At 37.0% G+C, this 17068-nt stretch overlaps 3 protein-coding genes across 12 annotated transcripts in view; all 3 read right to left on the bottom strand.

Annotated features, from left to right (window-relative positions):
* LOC127256571 (casein kinase 1-like protein HD16) overlaps nucleotides 1-16365 on the bottom strand; it is a 30010-nt gene extending 13645 nt beyond the window's left edge. The window contains exon 1 of one of the 3 annotated variants that reach the window (XM_051282649.1): nucleotides 16218-16365. The gene's annotated coding sequence lies outside the window, so the exon portion shown is untranslated. Of the gene's footprint in view, nucleotides 1-16201 lie in introns of all 3 variants that reach the window. The other 2 variants (XM_051282645.1, XM_051282647.1) reach the window with 2 other exon arrangements.
* Nucleotides 154-10442, bottom strand: LOC127256570 (pre-mRNA-splicing factor prp12-like). Of its 6 annotated transcripts, none has more exons than XM_051282637.1 (15): nucleotides 9933-10438; nucleotides 8610-8744; nucleotides 8428-8507; nucleotides 8224-8307; nucleotides 8028-8118; nucleotides 7748-7902; nucleotides 5629-7618; nucleotides 4490-4800; nucleotides 4062-4338; nucleotides 3814-3969; nucleotides 3498-3639; nucleotides 2730-2806; nucleotides 2246-2385; nucleotides 1511-1619; nucleotides 154-852 (listed from the first exon to the last, which is right to left on the bottom strand). In XM_051282637.1, the coding sequence occupies exons 1-15, from the start codon at nucleotides 10128-10130 to the stop codon at nucleotides 661-663; spliced, it is 4137 nt and encodes a 1378-aa protein (XP_051138594.1). In that variant the 5' UTR covers nucleotides 10131-10438; the 3' UTR covers nucleotides 154-660. The 6 variants fall into 6 exon arrangements, 5 of the variants coding, with proteins under 5 accessions (XP_051138594.1, XP_051138595.1, XP_051138597.1 ...); XM_051282638.1 differs by having other exon boundaries at nucleotides 8028-8097; XM_051282640.1 differs by lacking the exons at nucleotides 8028-8118; nucleotides 8428-8507; nucleotides 8610-8744; nucleotides 9933-10438 and having other exon boundaries at nucleotides 8224-8290.
* LOC127256573 (eukaryotic translation initiation factor NCBP-like) lies at nucleotides 11105-16366 on the bottom strand. 3 transcript variants are annotated; one of them, XM_051282656.1, is made up of 7 exons: nucleotides 16218-16366; nucleotides 14723-14890; nucleotides 13056-13151; nucleotides 12821-12925; nucleotides 12656-12733; nucleotides 11616-11735; nucleotides 11105-11489 (listed from the first exon to the last, which is right to left on the bottom strand). In XM_051282656.1, exons 2-7 carry the CDS (start codon nucleotides 14837-14839, stop codon nucleotides 11358-11360), a joined length of 648 nt encoding a protein of 215 aa, XP_051138613.1. In that variant the 5' UTR covers nucleotides 14840-14890; nucleotides 16218-16366; the 3' UTR covers nucleotides 11105-11357. The 3 variants fall into 3 exon arrangements, with proteins under 3 accessions (XP_051138613.1, XP_051138611.1, XP_051138612.1); XM_051282654.1 differs by having other exon boundaries at nucleotides 16202-16349; XM_051282655.1 differs by having other exon boundaries at nucleotides 16087-16224.
* Nucleotides 16367-17068: the final 702 nt, after the last annotated feature.

Raw genomic sequence — 17068 nt, 5'->3', positions numbered from 1 at the left:
ACAAATAATAAGAAATGAAATAATAAGAATATCACACTCGCACTCACACTCACTTCCTCTACTGGTTCCATAATCCCAAATTTGAAGAAAACGACAGGACATGCTATATACAGAACCACGAGATGATAATTAATAAACCCACAAAAACATTCATCAGAGTTCAAACTCTTCCTCCTTTGTATATTAACTATCAGTGAGTAGTATGTACATCACCACACACACACTGTACAACAATCTACAGAGATGAGATGAGATGCGAAGATGATAAATAGTGGAAACACTGCAGCTTCTCATCCTGTAGCAGCTTAGTAAATACTAATCTTAGCACAACTGCACGCACCAACTCTCCGGATATTCATACAAGAAAACAAGACTGCCATGTGTACAAGGAGGATGCACTTTTGGCCTTAGCTTATTGCAAACTCACAGCAACGGTGAACTCGCTATGGTTTCTTTCTTTCTTCCTTCTTTTCTTTTTTTAAAAAAAACTACTCTACACACTCAAATTTCATGCTCCCGGGTGGCAGCCATCAATCTACACGCTCCAATCATTTATTTCAACCACCCTCTTGACTTCTTCTATACAGCCCTGGCAGAGAGCACTTCGGGATTGGAAGCATTCATTATAGGGAGAAAAACCACATGAAAAGCTTCCTTAGCTTAGCTCAGGGCATAATGTACTCGCTCAAGCAATCGAACAACCTGGTTGACCATAACTGGCATGGATGGCTTCAAACCTGACACAGCCTCGTTTGAATGTTGTGGTGATGTCAACACCGCCTCTTGTTGCATCGTTGTAAGCTCCAAAAATTGGGCCAGAATGTCTCCATCAAGTACCTTAGGTATTCCTGCCTGCCAATTGATTGGAAAGTGAAAATTCAGTACTCCCTTCCCTCTCACTCACCACACATTCAATTTTAACTCTAGAAGGTACTGACAACAAAAGAGTAAAACTATTAGAATCATCTATTGTCGAAATAAATAATCATAATCCAGTATTAACAAGGCATAATGAATGAGAAGACCAGCCTTGCCATATACTATAAATGTCTTTTAAAAATTTTACTTAATGTTTCGCGTACACAGCTCATAATCTCTACTTATTGCTGCAATAGCAGAAAAATTACATACAGGTCACCACATGTGCGACTGACTTCAAATGATTGATAAGGAAAAATAGGAGTGCCTTATTAAAATTCATATCAAAATTAATGAGATTAACTTGGAACTCAAATCAGATTGATTGAATCAACAAACTCCCCGGGCAGAAGCTGTCTATTCATAAGAACGTCTTCAACATCATCCAAGGGCCAGGATATCCCACAACCACCCAATTAGCACATCGATCACACACATTAGAAAGCATCCACACGCACAACAGAAACTCCACACCCATCAGAACTTTAGGGAAAGGATAAACAAAATGGAGAAGGGTGTAGCAAAGAAATACTCATTAGCGCATTCATTAAGCACTGTTACAGTGAAATCAAATAAGTTAGTAGGGACTGACCCGACTCCCGCGGCTTCGAAACTCATTGTGATCATTTCCCAAAATAGGACTAGTGAGAGGATCAACCACCAGCCTAGCTTGAACATCTTCCAGTAACTCGTACTCTTCCCTGTGGAATTGATAACTAGTCAAGTGTGGCCAATGACCCACTTAGCACTGTTAAAGAATTCCTTAATTGGAAAAGTCTACAATTTTATGTAATCATCGAAACTTTTCAATGTTCTGTGGGAGGGCAGCGCCCAAAATAACAAACATTATATTGAAGAAGCCATTAGAAAATTAGATATTCTAACATAGATTATGTGTGACTGCAAAGAATGCTTAAAATAAGCTTCTATCGAGGAGAGTTCAAATGCAATAGCCAGACTTAAAATGTCTTGAAGACCTTAAATGTTGGAAATTGTGAGTGTAAAAGCAATGATGCTTAGTAGGCACTAGTTAGCACCAAGATGCATCAAAATTAATTGATCCACAACATCGTTCCAGCTCATACTCTTAGCGAGCAACAAACTTGTTAGAGCCATAAAAGCCTTTCCACCTTAAGGTTCAAGGACGTGGAAGCATAGAACTTCAGCATAAACAAAAATCTTGGCATCACTCAAACTGTAGAAGTCCAGAAGTTGGGATCTTGAAGCTTCCCTAATGGCCTTACTTCAGTTACTAGTCTCAAATCTCTTCTACACGGTGCAGAGATTCAAGATGACAAAAAAGAAACAATTTGACAACTCAATATACCTTGTAATTGGAATAAATATAACTATACTCCCCAACAGTGTAGATGCCATGATGCAATTCCTTGAGGAATTATTGCTATTACTAGCAGTACCATAGTTCTTCATCATATCATCAGCAGGGAGTTTATATGAGAAAGATCCCTACAAGAAGGTAAAACAACCCATGTCATGCATATAGATAATCTGATGCAATAGAAAATATTTCCTGTTACCAAAAACTCTTTCAGAATAAATAACCCATGGCTGCAGGTAGGTATAATCACAGCCTCAGATAAAAAGTTTACATTGCACCGCTCTAATATTTTCTGGTTACAGGATAGAGTTTTACTCAATGACACAATCCTGATTCCTTGGCTAGGTTGTAATGAATCTTTTATACTGGCTTGTTCATTCCTTTTGAAGGCTATGTTCTGTAACTTTCTTCCTCTGGTTTATTAACTCAAGTCGAATCAGACAACACTAAGGGGAACATATCTGAAAATTACCTTCCTCATGCTCATGGCAATCTCACCCATAAAATATGAACAGCTTAGAGTCAAGTTGCGTTCTGGGCTTGCATTATCTGGAACATGAAGTAAAGCATTTGAACTAAGTAAAGATATAATTCTCAAGAAAGCATTTTAAACTTCAAAATGTTTCATAAAAGCCACTGAAGTCCACACCATAACAAAGTTACTTGACTTTCTAATGTTCATAGATCTATATACATAACAACAAAGGATAAGCTGATTACACTTCTAAATTGGCTTTTCCCTTTTAACAGACAACACATAAAGACTCCTATTATACAAAATTTTAAAATTCATTTGCAACTTCAGCCAACTTCAGTTGTGCAAACAGTGGAATACAACTCTATATATCATTAATCAGGATTGGGGTACATATATATACACAGACAATCAGAGGCCTATTTATACTAGGAAATAAACTGAAGCTCTATATTTATGCCAATTTATATAGGTAACAGAAACAATGCCCTAATTTTTATTCTCACCCAGTGGAACAACCAACTAGCAATTCAAAAGTATCCCAATTCTCAATATTACTTAGCTTCGGATGTCCATGCTAAAAATAAGTTATTCAAATATTAAATTGTACTCTTTGTTTCATCATAATATAAATAAACTCCTTACTCTCCTATTTATTTATTTTTTCTTTTAATATGATGTCAATGTACAACAAGATGCATTTCAACTCTGGATACAAGGACAAATATTTATTTAGTAGAGACATTAGGCACAAGATCAATTCACCTTCTAAATGATCCGCACAAGACAAGACAACAACACTTCCTTTCCGATCAGAAACAAAGGCAGTATCAACATCCATAAGAACACAATCAGCAACAAGCCTTTGCACAGGATCACAATAAACCTGCTCCAGTTTTCGCGAATCCTGGATTCAAATATTTAATATTGGTTTGTAAGAAATCCAACGCTATACTTATTCCATTTCCACCAGTAAACTTCTACAATGATTTTTTCTCCATTTGTATTTTGCAAAGCCACATACTAAAACAATATTAAACAATAAGGCTAACCAAATGCCAAAGCAAGAATATTCGCTAACCTCATGGTATGAATAAAAAAGAATGCCATCACGGCAATCTCCGACAGCTATCCTTGTGAAATGTACACTCAAAGTCATTATTGTAAAGCGTGTTCTCCCAACAGCCAATCTTCTAACCCTTTGGGAGTTATCGTTTGGAAAACCACAAACATAAAACTAAAAAGAACAAGAGAATATCTCTTTAGTACTACCAAATAATAATCATTGCCAGAATTTTCTGTCACCAAAGTAAAAGCTTCATGACTTACAGAATTACCAGCAGAAGCTAAAAAATAACGATCAAGGTAAGGGCAGATAGCAATGGGTATTCCAGGCCAATTAGTAGAATAGGCTAGGCGTAAGTGCCATGCTTCAGTTTCTTCAAGTTTAATCCCATCGCAGCTATTATCATCTGGGCTGCTACAGAGACTACTGCTGGAGAGCTGTTCTCCACCATACCCACCAATAGGTGAATTTCTTTGGACCGAACAACTATCTGAATTTTGCATTTGATCAAGGCAAAGAATCACCAGTCGACCTTTTGTACTGTAAATTATGCACCATAATACTGTAAATGATTTGAAATATATTCACCCTCCTAGTGAGACTGAGAGAAAGACTATCAAAGCAGAACAAATCAATAAATAAAAGTTCTGAAGTTTAAAAAATATGTGGGAAGGCACTCGAAATTTACAACCTTTCGGCTTCACCACTTGGCATGATAGCTGGTCCGGCAGATTGACTAACTCCAATCACCAACACATGCTCATTTCCCACCTTTACCAACTGCATACATTTCCCCGTCTCCCCAGGATCAAATTTGAAGGATGACAACACCGAGCCACTCAAAGGATCCACACAACAAACATCTGACGAGCACGAATCATTGTCTAATTCTGTCCTCATAACTAGCAACAGCCTGCTTTCATTGTGATATAATATCTTCCTTGGTGTACCACCAATATGAAATTTTTGCACATTTAGCCTCTTACTTGGGACCATTTCCACCTATGACACAAGAAATAAAATATTGTTGTCAGACACTAGTGTCATAATATTTCTCAACTTTAAAAAAATAAAAAAAAAAGATGGAAGAAGGCAGTAGTCTACAAAAATATCCTAAGCCAAGATAAAAGGTGTTAATGTCATCAACATGTAAATATTGAATAGTGGATAGTGTTGGGGATACTTCTCTGCAACTACTAAAACATAAAAAAAAAAATGAAGCCTGTGGTGAACTGGAGATGCAGAAACAAATTTAACTAAAAGATGCCCAGCCCCAGCTAACCTAATTTGAAGGTAATTTCTACATAAGTACTAAAATTACAACGCAGCTTCATAGTGTGTTCACACACCATCTCTTTGGTGGAAATCCTGATAGAGCAGTGATAAAGTGAACAAGCAGAAAACTTGTACAGATACAGAAGCTCTATCAATCTCTCTTCAACAAATCTGTTAAGTAAACATTCCTCTAACAGAGGTACATATTTGAAACTGGATAGCAGGAAACACTTTCAAAAGAAGCCTGAAAAAAAAAATGCTTCCAATCGAGTTTAACTACAACATTTTTGGGTGAAATTAGCCGCTGACACATTCCTGAAATGGGCACCTAGTTATTGCAATACAAAAGGACATGCTGTCAAATTTATTTCAGATTCAATAGATATGGCAGAGGCCCACAGCAAGTGGGTACATGTAAACATCCTTGTACAGAAAGTAGAGATATTTTAACATCCCTTCCTGGATGATATATATGGAGCGTATAAAGTAAATGTACAAGCATAAAGAAGCAGAATCAATGAACTTAAATAACATAAGAGTCAGAATGCTATATACCAAATGAAGACTGTTCTCCGCAACAAATAAAATTCCTCGGGGGCATTCAATTGAACACACAGGAGTCACATGAGTAGAAGGCTGAAAGGATATGGATGTATAAGACAGACTCTGTCTTGCAGTCTGCAATAACCAAGGCCTGTCACTGAGAGCAATCATATCAGCATCCAGGGAATCACTCAATGAAACCAAGAAAACAGGTGTAATACCAATGCGGCGCACAGCAATCAACTCCAGATTAACTGGGAACTCTCCTTTAGTCCTTCCAGATGTGTTGGACATAAAAATTGCTGGAATCTTAGTATTTGGGGCTATTGAATTGGATAATACAGGGGAGTTCATCATCCAGGAACCAACAGCTTGTGCACAAGGTGGCTCTGTTGAGGACAGGGTAGTGTTACAAGACCACTCAAACCTAAGTAACATTCCATTCCTCAATCCTGATAGAACATACATACGGTCAACTAACACAAGTTTCACATCTTGCGGAACACATCCACTAATGGTAGTCCCCATGGTATTGGTTAATGATATAATTCCTACAGCAAGAACTTGAAATCCTTTGTCATGCGTAAAGGATACAACTTCCACAGAAGGCCTATGAGTTCCCACAACAAACAAATTTCCAACATCAGGAGTTAAGTTGTAGTCAGCTGCAAAACGCATCAAAACTGTATTCTGCTGGGGGTGCTCCACTGGTATGGAAATACAGGACAACTCATTCTGCAATTTTACACAGTAGATTTGGTATACTTCATACTGACTGGCCGAGGAAGAAATTATGCCAAGAATGAACAAGTAGCATGGACTGGATGTTGCCACTACTATCCTGCCCTGTCCAACAGCTCCCAGGCTTATATTCATATTATCAGGAAACCATGATGTGCATACTGGTGACGAGGAAGCAATTCCTTCAGGATGTAAAGCTCTAACAGGCAAACAAAGTTTTACTCCAAATTGATGAATCTGGACAATCATGCCATCACCCACAACACCACAAGCCAATGTGCAGACATCAGGCTGAAAACCAACTAATTCAGTCACATCTGCAAAGCTGACACCAACAGAGAGAACCCTGGTCTCTTCAACAAATGATAACACAAGAAAAGAATGATACAAGTCAGAGACATTCATTTTGAGTGTCCATGTCCCAGTTACCCCTTGATAAATTGGAGCAGTTTTCAATAATTTCTCCACACTGATACCACTCCGAATTATTCGCAAGGATCCCTCAGATGCCATCCCAGAACATGCGAATATTTGATCATGTTTCTCATCAGGATAATCAACTATGCACATATCCAAGATTGGGGCAATGTTTTGAATGGAACTTCTGTATTTCAGAACTCCCTCTTCAAACTTGAACACCGTCCCATCAGCCATGTCAGCAATTGCCACCACAAACCCACCTTCAAGCCATAACAGAACATTACATGGTAAACTTTTATGGAGACAATCGGATAAATTGACCCTGAGGCTTCCATCAGGCTCAAAAATCATTTCAATAGCATAAAGTTCCCCAGAGTCGGCACTGAATATAATTCGTGAACTATTAATGGCACCAGGTTCCCAACACCATGAGCAAACATAATTGGAACCAGGCTGCACACTACCATAATCATCAATACTCATTGGATCATCGCTTTTATTTAGGTCACCAAGCTCCAATAAAGCAGAGGCAGCAACACTATGAATGCCTTCTTCATCCATTATATCTGGTATTCTTATAATGTGTTTAATCTTTTTTTCCTCCACTGGCGTAAAATTTAAGCTTGTTCTATAGACACAAGAGGGGGCATTAGAATTCCTGAAATCCATTAGAACAATGTCACCTGCCCTGAACAGGAAGGCAAATCCATTAGAATGGGGGACTTCAACTATATGATATGCTAATGGCCCAGCTTCAGCAAACTGATACACCACATTCACAGCATGTTCATCAATATTCCATTCCAATAACAGAAGCTCGTTTCTATAGAAAGATCCCCACCTGAAGGGAAAAAAAAACCATTTTCATACATAGTATTTTTCTACAAGACAACAACATTTTCTTTACTAGGCTTCTTTAAATGAAAACCAATGGAACAATATAAGAATATTACAGGAATACACAAATCACCTATTTAGAAGAATGGCCAGTAAAGGTTTGTGCTCTTTACTAGGCTGGCGGTAATCCTTTGAGATAAAGCACATGCTCCATATAGTACCAGAAATATTGGTAGAGCCTCTGGCAGTTTTTAAGCGCCCATCTTTTTCAGGAGGGCAGAAAATCCTCTGATATGCATGAAAGAAACAAGCATTTAACTTAAGTGCTATGAAATAACCCACAAATTGTGCATATCAAAGGAGGAATGCTTCAATGCAGAACCTTTGGGGCAAAGAACTAGGTCAAACTCAACCTTATCAATGATATCAGTACTATTTGGAGATGTTGAGATTGCAAAAATAGCCAATTGGTCCTCAAATGCACTAGCAGCAACAAAACACCCACTGAGAAAGTAAATACAGAAAAAAAACAGCATGACTAGCAATTCAATAAATTCTTATCATGCATGAGACTGTTTACTGTTGCATGCAGCATAGCAAGAAACTCACCTAGAATCAATTGCCAACATCCTTCCAACTTGATTCCTTGAGTTTCCAGGTGCAGAAAGTTGAACATTAGCCAATGGGAAAAACCTAAAACAATAGAGCACCACTCAAGCAAAACCTATTTATTTATCTATCCATCTTTTTCTTTGCAAGTTACAAATAGGGAAAACATCAAGTTAAAATAATTGTACATATTGCTGATTGAACCTGTGCATTTCATTGCAAAAGAAGAGAAATGACAGCTTTCCAGAATCTGAAATGACAATCAACGTATCCTTTCCAAGTATCTACACAATAACGAAGCAGGAAACCCTTAATCACTAGCAACTCCAAACATAAATTTGGTTAACAGAAAAATAAAATAAACTAAAATAAGAAAGCAAACAAACCTTAGGACTATGATCATAAACAGCTTTATTCGAGGGAAGGACCGCAAGATCTTTAATTGTGCCAAACACAGGTTGTTCAGAAATTGATTGAATTATCCCATCTTCATCAATTATCACCAGTTCTATTGATGTCTCCTGGCAGGAGGTTCCATCATTATATCAAGGTTCCACATCTTGCAAGAATAGCATGCCAGTGGTATCTCAAAGGTACTCATCACAAGCACAAGAACAATAAGTTGAGCATGTGTTTCAGTGACATATACATACAGTTGAAGAGCAATACAGAACTCCGCTTCAACACCACAGTGTCAGATATACAAAATGTTTCCTATCAGCCACGTCACAATCGATTGGAATCAATGTACTTGTGAGGGTTTTTGTTTGTACACTATATAGATGGCCCTAAGAATTTCTCAAAGGGAAACAATGATATAGGATTGATTGAAGTAAGTAATAGAATTCAGCCTCCACTTGTCAAATTTTAGTTAAAACTAGTTGCATACTCTTAACTAAATAGATGGCACTATCATGGTCATAGTTCAGAAAATGCCAAAAAATAAAGGTGTATCGAAATATCATAAATTTTTTTGTTTAAGAGGGACACCAAGATTCAAGCAATAACAAAAGTGATATGCTGGCGTTTTGCTTCAGTTAAGGATAGAATTTCACTGATCCTCCGGTGGCCTGAATAAACTTTCCTTCTTGCACCTGTAGAAACCTTCATTTATTCTTTCCAAACTAGTTCATTAAAGAATGAATGTTTTCTCACTTGATCACAAGGCTATTACGAGCCATAGATTAACTACTGACCTGGTGGAGTTTCTTATAGTTGATTTACAGGGAGTGAGTTTACTGTCACTGCTACTGCTACAGGTTATATAATTAATTAGTTTCCGCAGCCCGCTTTGATTTCATGATACAAATTAGAACAAGAAAGAAGGTCATGCCTATGTTACTGCGGTCTCCTCTACATTATCATGATTACAAGAGCTGCATTGAATATGATAGCTAGCAGAATAGAATTGCAAGCCTATGGTCGTGAGATAAGGAAAAGCTCCTCTGCCTCAACTCCTTTCTTGTTTATTTGCATAATACCTAGTGTTGCTTTTGCTTTGACCCGCTATTATGTCCTTCTAAAGAGAACCCATTACGACAGTGGAGTTGGAACGGCCTATAGGGGCTAGAACTAGCATATTTAAAAATAAATCAGGTAGTAGAGGATAGTAAAAAGCCAAGCAGAAGCAGACGAATAGTCACAAATACAGATAGAGGAGATCGCAGCAGAAAGAAGACATTTTGGTGATGAGGAAACAGCAGGCGCACCTTGCCAAAGACAACGTCGTATGAAGAGGGGGAGCGAAAGTGGCCGCAGACAGCTTGAAGAACGACGCTCCCTCTGAGAACGGTCTTGGCCAAATAAAAGGCGCCGGCAGCATTATGGGAGGGTGACCGGGAAGCGGCAGCAGGGGTGGTGGATGTATGTGGGCGGGACGAAGAAGACTCCTCTACTGCAGCAGACATGATGATTTCGTCGGAAGGTGGAAGTGAAGATTGAGGAGGCTCCGCTATGCTATGCTAGGCCAGGCTAGGGTTGATCGAAATTCCTGAATTGAACGGTAGTGGAAGTGAGTGTGAGTGTGAGTGTGAGTGTGAGGGCTCCCTCTACGTAGCGCCAGGGAGGGGAGGGAGAAGAAGCCAGAGTAGGGTGGGGTGCGGGGCAATGGTCGGAGGACGGTTGCGATTTGTTCGCGCACCCAATGTCAATGAACTTCTTTCCTGGCCCTGATCAGTGATTGAGTAGAGCCCCGTGTGCCCTTCCTTTCCTATTGAGAGTGTTGACCTCCGCTCTGCTGGCCATCATCGCATCTTTGCATACATTATTGTTATTATTATTATTATTATTATTATTTTATTTTTGAAATTTTTTAATAAAAAAATATTTTTTTTAAAGATATTTTATCAGAATCTAAATTGTTTGGGAGTTTAGATTTTGAATTAAAATTTGAATAGTAAAAATTTTGAATTTGAATAGTTGTATCATGATATAAATAGGTGTTGCTGTGATATTTGATGTTTTTTATTGTAAAATTAATTTTTAGTATAATATAAAAAATAAAAAATAAATATTTAATTTAATATTTTTTTAAAGAAAAGGAAATAAACAGTGTTTTTAAAATCTAATTTCCAAACAAACACACCCTAAAAAAAAATATTTAAATGTAAATTTTTTTAAGAAAAAAAAGTGAAAAAACACCTCATCCCGCCCTCCTTCCCTTCCTAGCTATTCCTCCTCTTCTTTTGCCTTTCACGTTTTCTTTTCTTCTATTAATTGACAAATTTACTTTTATTGAGTCGAACCAATCCGCTACTAATTTCCCAAAGTTTTCATTTGAAATCTAATGAAAGATGATCATTCATATATATTTAATAGGCGGATGAACTGGAGGGAGGGAGGGAGGATTGTGACGATGGAAAAGGGGTGAGGGAGGGTCATGGAAAGACAATAGTGCAAGCTAGCGAGCCCGGTATCAAAAGTAAACCAACAGCATAGTGATAGGTGAGTAAGTCAACCATCCATCGAATACACAGGAGATGGATGGATGCATAGCCCTATGTGACTGTAGGGTGAGGTGAGATTCAATTAAGAGGCCAAGCCTGCGCCAACATGGATGGATGAATCTACCTTCATATGACAAATTGTAAAGTGGCATGGTCATCCATCTCTTTGTTGCGGAGCCAGTGGCAGCCTCATCCTCTCAACCATGTGTTGCGGTATGAGGAGTTGTCTCGCAGGGAGGCGTCATGGGGCTTGTACTCCATCACGTAGCTGTGGGGAAGCTTTAAATGTCTTTTGATGGAATCTCTCAGAGCCATAACCGCCTGCAGGTCGGACAACAAAGCAAATAAGCACAAGAGCATGCATTCTCCCTCGCAATATAACATCACCAAAGGAAACTAAGGCTTGGGGTATTATTATGTATAGCCAAATAAAAAAGAGCAACTGACCTGATGGTCAGAAGCATTGCGGTTCCACACACTCACTATGTCCTCGTTAAAACGGATACTCAATACTGCTCCACAAATATTATCACCATAATCAAGCTGGTCTCCTATTAATGCCAGAATCTGCATATCAATATCCAATACACAACTACTAATCAAATTTTTCTGATGCTACAAGCTACAAAATAGCAATATCAAATAATAATGCCCGTAATAGTTACTTGAATGCCACCATCAAGTACCTAAATTAATGCCCTATCAATTCTCAATCAACCCACCTTATCAAACAGGATCAAAGCCACAACAAGCCATTTAACAAAAGATAGTACCTCCGCCCTATTACAAAATAAACATTTACTTTTGACGCAGAGTTTAAAAAATAATAATATGTATTGGGTAGTTAAGACTAATGTAATAACATTTTTGCCCTTACTTTTTGGTGTAAAACTAATGATGACATAAATTAAGGATATTTGTGGAAAAAAATTTGGTATTTAATAAAATAGTTACTTTGTAGTTGGACAACCCAAGATAGAAATATATTTACTTTCCGGCTGGACTGAGGGGGTAAAATAGTATGTAGTGGGTAGTTAAGAGTAGTATAATGATATTTTTGCCCTTTTTTGTGTAAAAGTAATGATGTGATGTAAATTATAGGTATTTGTGAAAAAAAAAATTGGGTATTTAATGAAATGATTATTTTATAATTGGACAACCAAATAGAAAAATGTTTACTTTCTGGTTGGACTGAGCAAGTAAAAATATGCATATCCGATAAAAAAAAAAAAATAGATATGCATAAAAACATTCAAAATAAGCACTTCAAGGGTTTTCTAAAACTTCTGAGAAGAGCGCTTCATGATCACCCCTCCCTGATCGTGAACACTTTCTACAAATAGGCAGATCAATCATTTATCAAAATTATGTACACAAGGAACAAAATTATGTGGCTTATGCCTGGGCACATGATTGACATCTAAACTATAATTATAAAAAACAAAAAAATATTTAAATAGTATATTGTTAAGCACTTAGCTCCATACCAGGTCCTCCCAGAACCGGCCTGATACAATCTTTTTAAACCTAATAATCCATTTACCACCATTGCAGTTAGCAGAATCCTGAGAAAAATAAAATGTTTAACTTAAATGAAAAGCAGTCTTAAATTAAAGTAGAAGCACATAAAATATCTCAACAAATAAGCACACCTCCCACAGTGGACGGATACCAGCCTTGAATAAATGCAAATCAGTTGGGCTTGGCAATGTGGATGGTCGAGCTAAGTGGCAATAGCAGACCCAGAAGGCTTCAACCTGAAATACATCAGATAAATAATAATGGTATGTTCGTTAATAAATACAGTGAATATTTAGCTTAAGAGAAAAGATGCATCAAGACATCACAACCTCCTTAAACCATTCAAACTGGAAAAAGAAAGCATACCGTACTGAATTCCACAATCTTCTTAACATTATCCTCATATGATGTTTGAGTTCGAACTCCAGGCGTTCGGCGAGTGTACCAGAATACAAATTTGTGCTGAAAATCATATATACATATTTCAAAAGAAGATGACAAGGAAAAGATTTAACGATGAATCCCATGAATAGAATTATATAAAATAAAATAAAAATAAAAAAACTCAATCATAAAATTTCCCCCACCTGAAACACAATCATTATAAATGGTTTTGACAATCAGAAGATTCAGAAGAAAAACCATGAAGGGGAAAAACAAACTTGCAGAATAAGCAAAGAAATGTAAGAAAATAAAACAAGTAAAAAAGAGACAAGATTTTGAAAAAAATTCCAAAATTATTTAGGAGTATTTCCTCGTGCAAAGCATTACTTATTTTTCTCTCATCAGTGCCCTGTTACTTGCAGAATAAATGATTGTATTCTTTTGCGTCTTCATTTGTATTTTACATTTAAACACTTCTAGTAAAAATTGTTGTCTAATGTGATATTTTGCATGTAAAAGACTAATTGTTGAACATGATGGTTTTCTTAAGGAAAAATAGAACATTAAATAGATTAAAACAGAGTTTAGAAATAAAAAAGAACAAACTTCTTCCAAAACTAATTCAGGCGTCTTTCCTCCCACAAAACATTAGATATGTTTTCTAATCAGTTTACATTTTTCCAAATCATATAAAAGTGTATTTTTTCTTTGCTCAAAATATTACATATTAAAAATTTAAACTCTCTAACTTTTACCTCTAGACATTCCCCATTATTTATGAAAAGTATCACAACAAGTATAGGCTAAGTAAACAATAATAACAGACTATGTTAAGAAGTAAATATGGAAACACATGCACGGACATAGTTAGGTATAAAATTATTTTAAGGGTTTCCATATGATATCTGGGAACTGACCATGAAATAATAAACCAATGTTTTATCTTCTTTAATAAATCATCACAGCGAGCAGAGTTTGAGAAACCACATTTATAGATCACGATTATACATATAAGGGGGATGCACGCAAAAATATAGTTAAGTATGAGATAAATTTTTTCTTAAAAACATGATAATAAATAAATATAAGAAAAAACAGATGCATCAACAATGCCATGAAGACAATAATGGCATTTCATTAAGGAGTTGAACTAAAGGAACCGTTTTATAGGCCTCTTATGGGTTTCCGGATGATGATGTGAAATGAATGTGAAACAATTAGCTAAAGTTTTGATCAAAACTCGCAAGTGATCGTTCACAGAAGTTAAGTATGTGCTTTGTTGGTTCCCTAAAATAGCTTGATACACTTGACTCACACGCTGATTGATTATGAACCAAGGGTTAAATCATAAATAGGCTATCGATATAAGAATCTAAAAGGGAAAATAAATAAATAAATAAATAATAATAATAATAATAATAATAATAATAAAGCAGGAACTTGTATCGCATAAATTTTCACTTTAATTTCAGTTGATAAGCATAGTCCAGACTAGAAATCCGAAAGTTCTCAATGGCGAAAACTAAAAACTTGGCAGACGATAAAACCAAAAGTTTAACATTGAGTTTCGGGGTTAAAAGGTATGGTGGCGACAGAGCAATGAAGCAACAAAATAGGGAGCACGGCAAAAATGAGGAACGGGAACGAACCTTGAGAGGGTGGAGACCAGCCTTGAGATCGAGGGCGATCTGGTCTTTATCTTCGTCCACAGCTGGAGGGGGTAGATTGGTGGCGGTGGTTTCCTTTTTCTCTGCTGCCAATTCCATGGTAAGCCGTGAGCCCTACCCTCCTCTCCGACTCCGTCTATGTGATCTCCCCTTTAAAGTTGAAATGAATGAAATGATTTGGGCTTTAGTTTTAACTAAAATAGTAGTTTCATGAATATGCTATGCTGGTACATACATCTCTCAGTTGAGATTTTATCAGGCTTCTCGAAAGATATACATATACCTCTACATTCGGATGCATCCAACCACCCTACTACTGATGCTTATATTAAATATCATAAGTTCAATCCACAGAGAAACAGAAACATGCTTCTTGAAGTTATGTAGATATGCATAATGCAAACACACTATAGCACGTAATACAAATAGAGCTATACCACCTCAATTTTGCAGATCATTAACAAGTTACATTCCAAGATTGTATCCAGACTAGTTTTTCTATTGACAAAGGCATCAAGAGGTGCAGGTTATGGAACACTCAAAAGATTTAATTTGTGGGACGTTGTTGCGACACCTATAGAAGGCCTCTCCTATATGCATCTGCTTGTTCTGGTGAAGGGCAACAATCAGTTAGGACTGATATGTTTCATTGATACAATCAAAGTGCAGCTTAAATTGCCTAACCATTTGATAGACAGGAATCAACAACCCAAATTCTGACAAGTCAAACTCAATACCAAAGTAAATCACAAAGTCAAGATCCCTATGGGTGAGTAACCAAAAGTTTTTCTAAAATTAGCTTGACGAACAATCATAAAATATTCCCCCTCCGAGAGCCCTAGCTCATCATTATTTAGGTTAGCATCATTATGATCAGCACAAACACCTACAAATTGACACCTAGAAATCTCATAATCGTTCCTAGACTTGTAATGACAAAGTGAGTGCAATACACCCTAAAAAACAAAATAAATGTTCTCCGTCGTTAAACATCACCATTACAATTCCCTCCCACTCATGTAACCATGGAAATCATGATATCAAATGATTAACAATCGGCAATATCTACGGTTACTTAAAATCATGAATTGTAACCTATACAAAAAGACCAGGTGCGAAATCCTTATAAGAAATTCTCCTAAAAAACAAGCAGAGAGATGGAAATAAGATCAGACAAACAAATATATATATACATACATACATACATAATCGAAGAAATAAATCGACTGAGTTTCCGATAATTCGAAGAAGCTTGAATGGTAGACAGCCATCGTGCATTTAATAAAAAGAACAGTATATGGTAAATAAAAATGAGGAATTCACACAGCCAAAACTACAGATCGTACCACAGAAACAGGAGAATCGAAGACAAAATACGGACAATACTAGTTAAGAATCCAATCCAATCAACCCATCAACAACAGATCTTCAGTGAAAATACTCATGGCATATTATTGTTACCTTGAACGGGGTTTACCGTTTTTCAAGGAAAAGGAGAAAGAAAGGGCAAGTGTTAACAACAGAATCTGCGATTTGAGTCCGAGGTGCGGAACTGGACGAAAAGGAAAGAGGTAAGAATTTTCGGAGGGGGCTGCGTGTTTCAATATATCGAAGTGTTGTGTTGGTATGGATGGATCATATGGCTATCCTTTTTGTTCATCCGTCTGCACAAAGCACGCCCTGCCTGCCCAGCCCTGCCCTGCCTTCATTATATATTGGGCGGTGGGAGTGCGGTGTGCTGGGTTGGGTTGGGTAGGTCATTTCTTTTTCTTTTCTTTCTTTATCCTTCCTCTTATTCTTATTTTTATTTAGTAGTCGTATTTCATTCATGTTATTACCCACTCTGCCCTGCCCCTGAAAGAGAATTGCAGATGCCCTTGCCGAGAGAGAGAGAGAGAAAAACGAAGAAAAGCCGAAACGAAACCATTGGGCTATTTCGTCGTGGGATTACTTCAGCCAATAAAATGATATGACAGGCATTCGAAGGTCACTCCCCCGGTTGCCGACAAAGAAATTACTCAGAAAGCAATTGTCTGTGTTTGGTGGACTGGATCGTGCGTTCATTTCAAACAGGTGCATTTATTGGATTTATAGCTTCTGAATGATTCATATTCGAGACTATTTTCGGCCCAATTCGATGGTCCAATTTGCTTTGAACGGGAAATGGTGATCTCAACTTAAATGTGGTTAGGGTTTATTTATGTTGATATATATATATATATATATGTTTGGTTTCAGTTTTTAGATAAAATAATATTTAGCTTGTAGTACGAAAAATTGTGTCAAAATTATAAAATATATAATATAAAAGATATTTGTAAAAAAAAA

This window comes from Andrographis paniculata, unplaced genomic scaffold (genome assembly GCF_009805555.1).
Source record: "Andrographis paniculata isolate CXL003 unplaced genomic scaffold, ASM980555v1 Contig56END, whole genome shotgun sequence".
In the NCBI taxonomy this organism is placed as follows: Eukaryota; Viridiplantae; Streptophyta; class Magnoliopsida; order Lamiales; family Acanthaceae; genus Andrographis; species Andrographis paniculata.
Note: the sequence above shows the minus strand (reverse complement) of the source record. Positions and strands in the feature narration are given on the sequence as shown.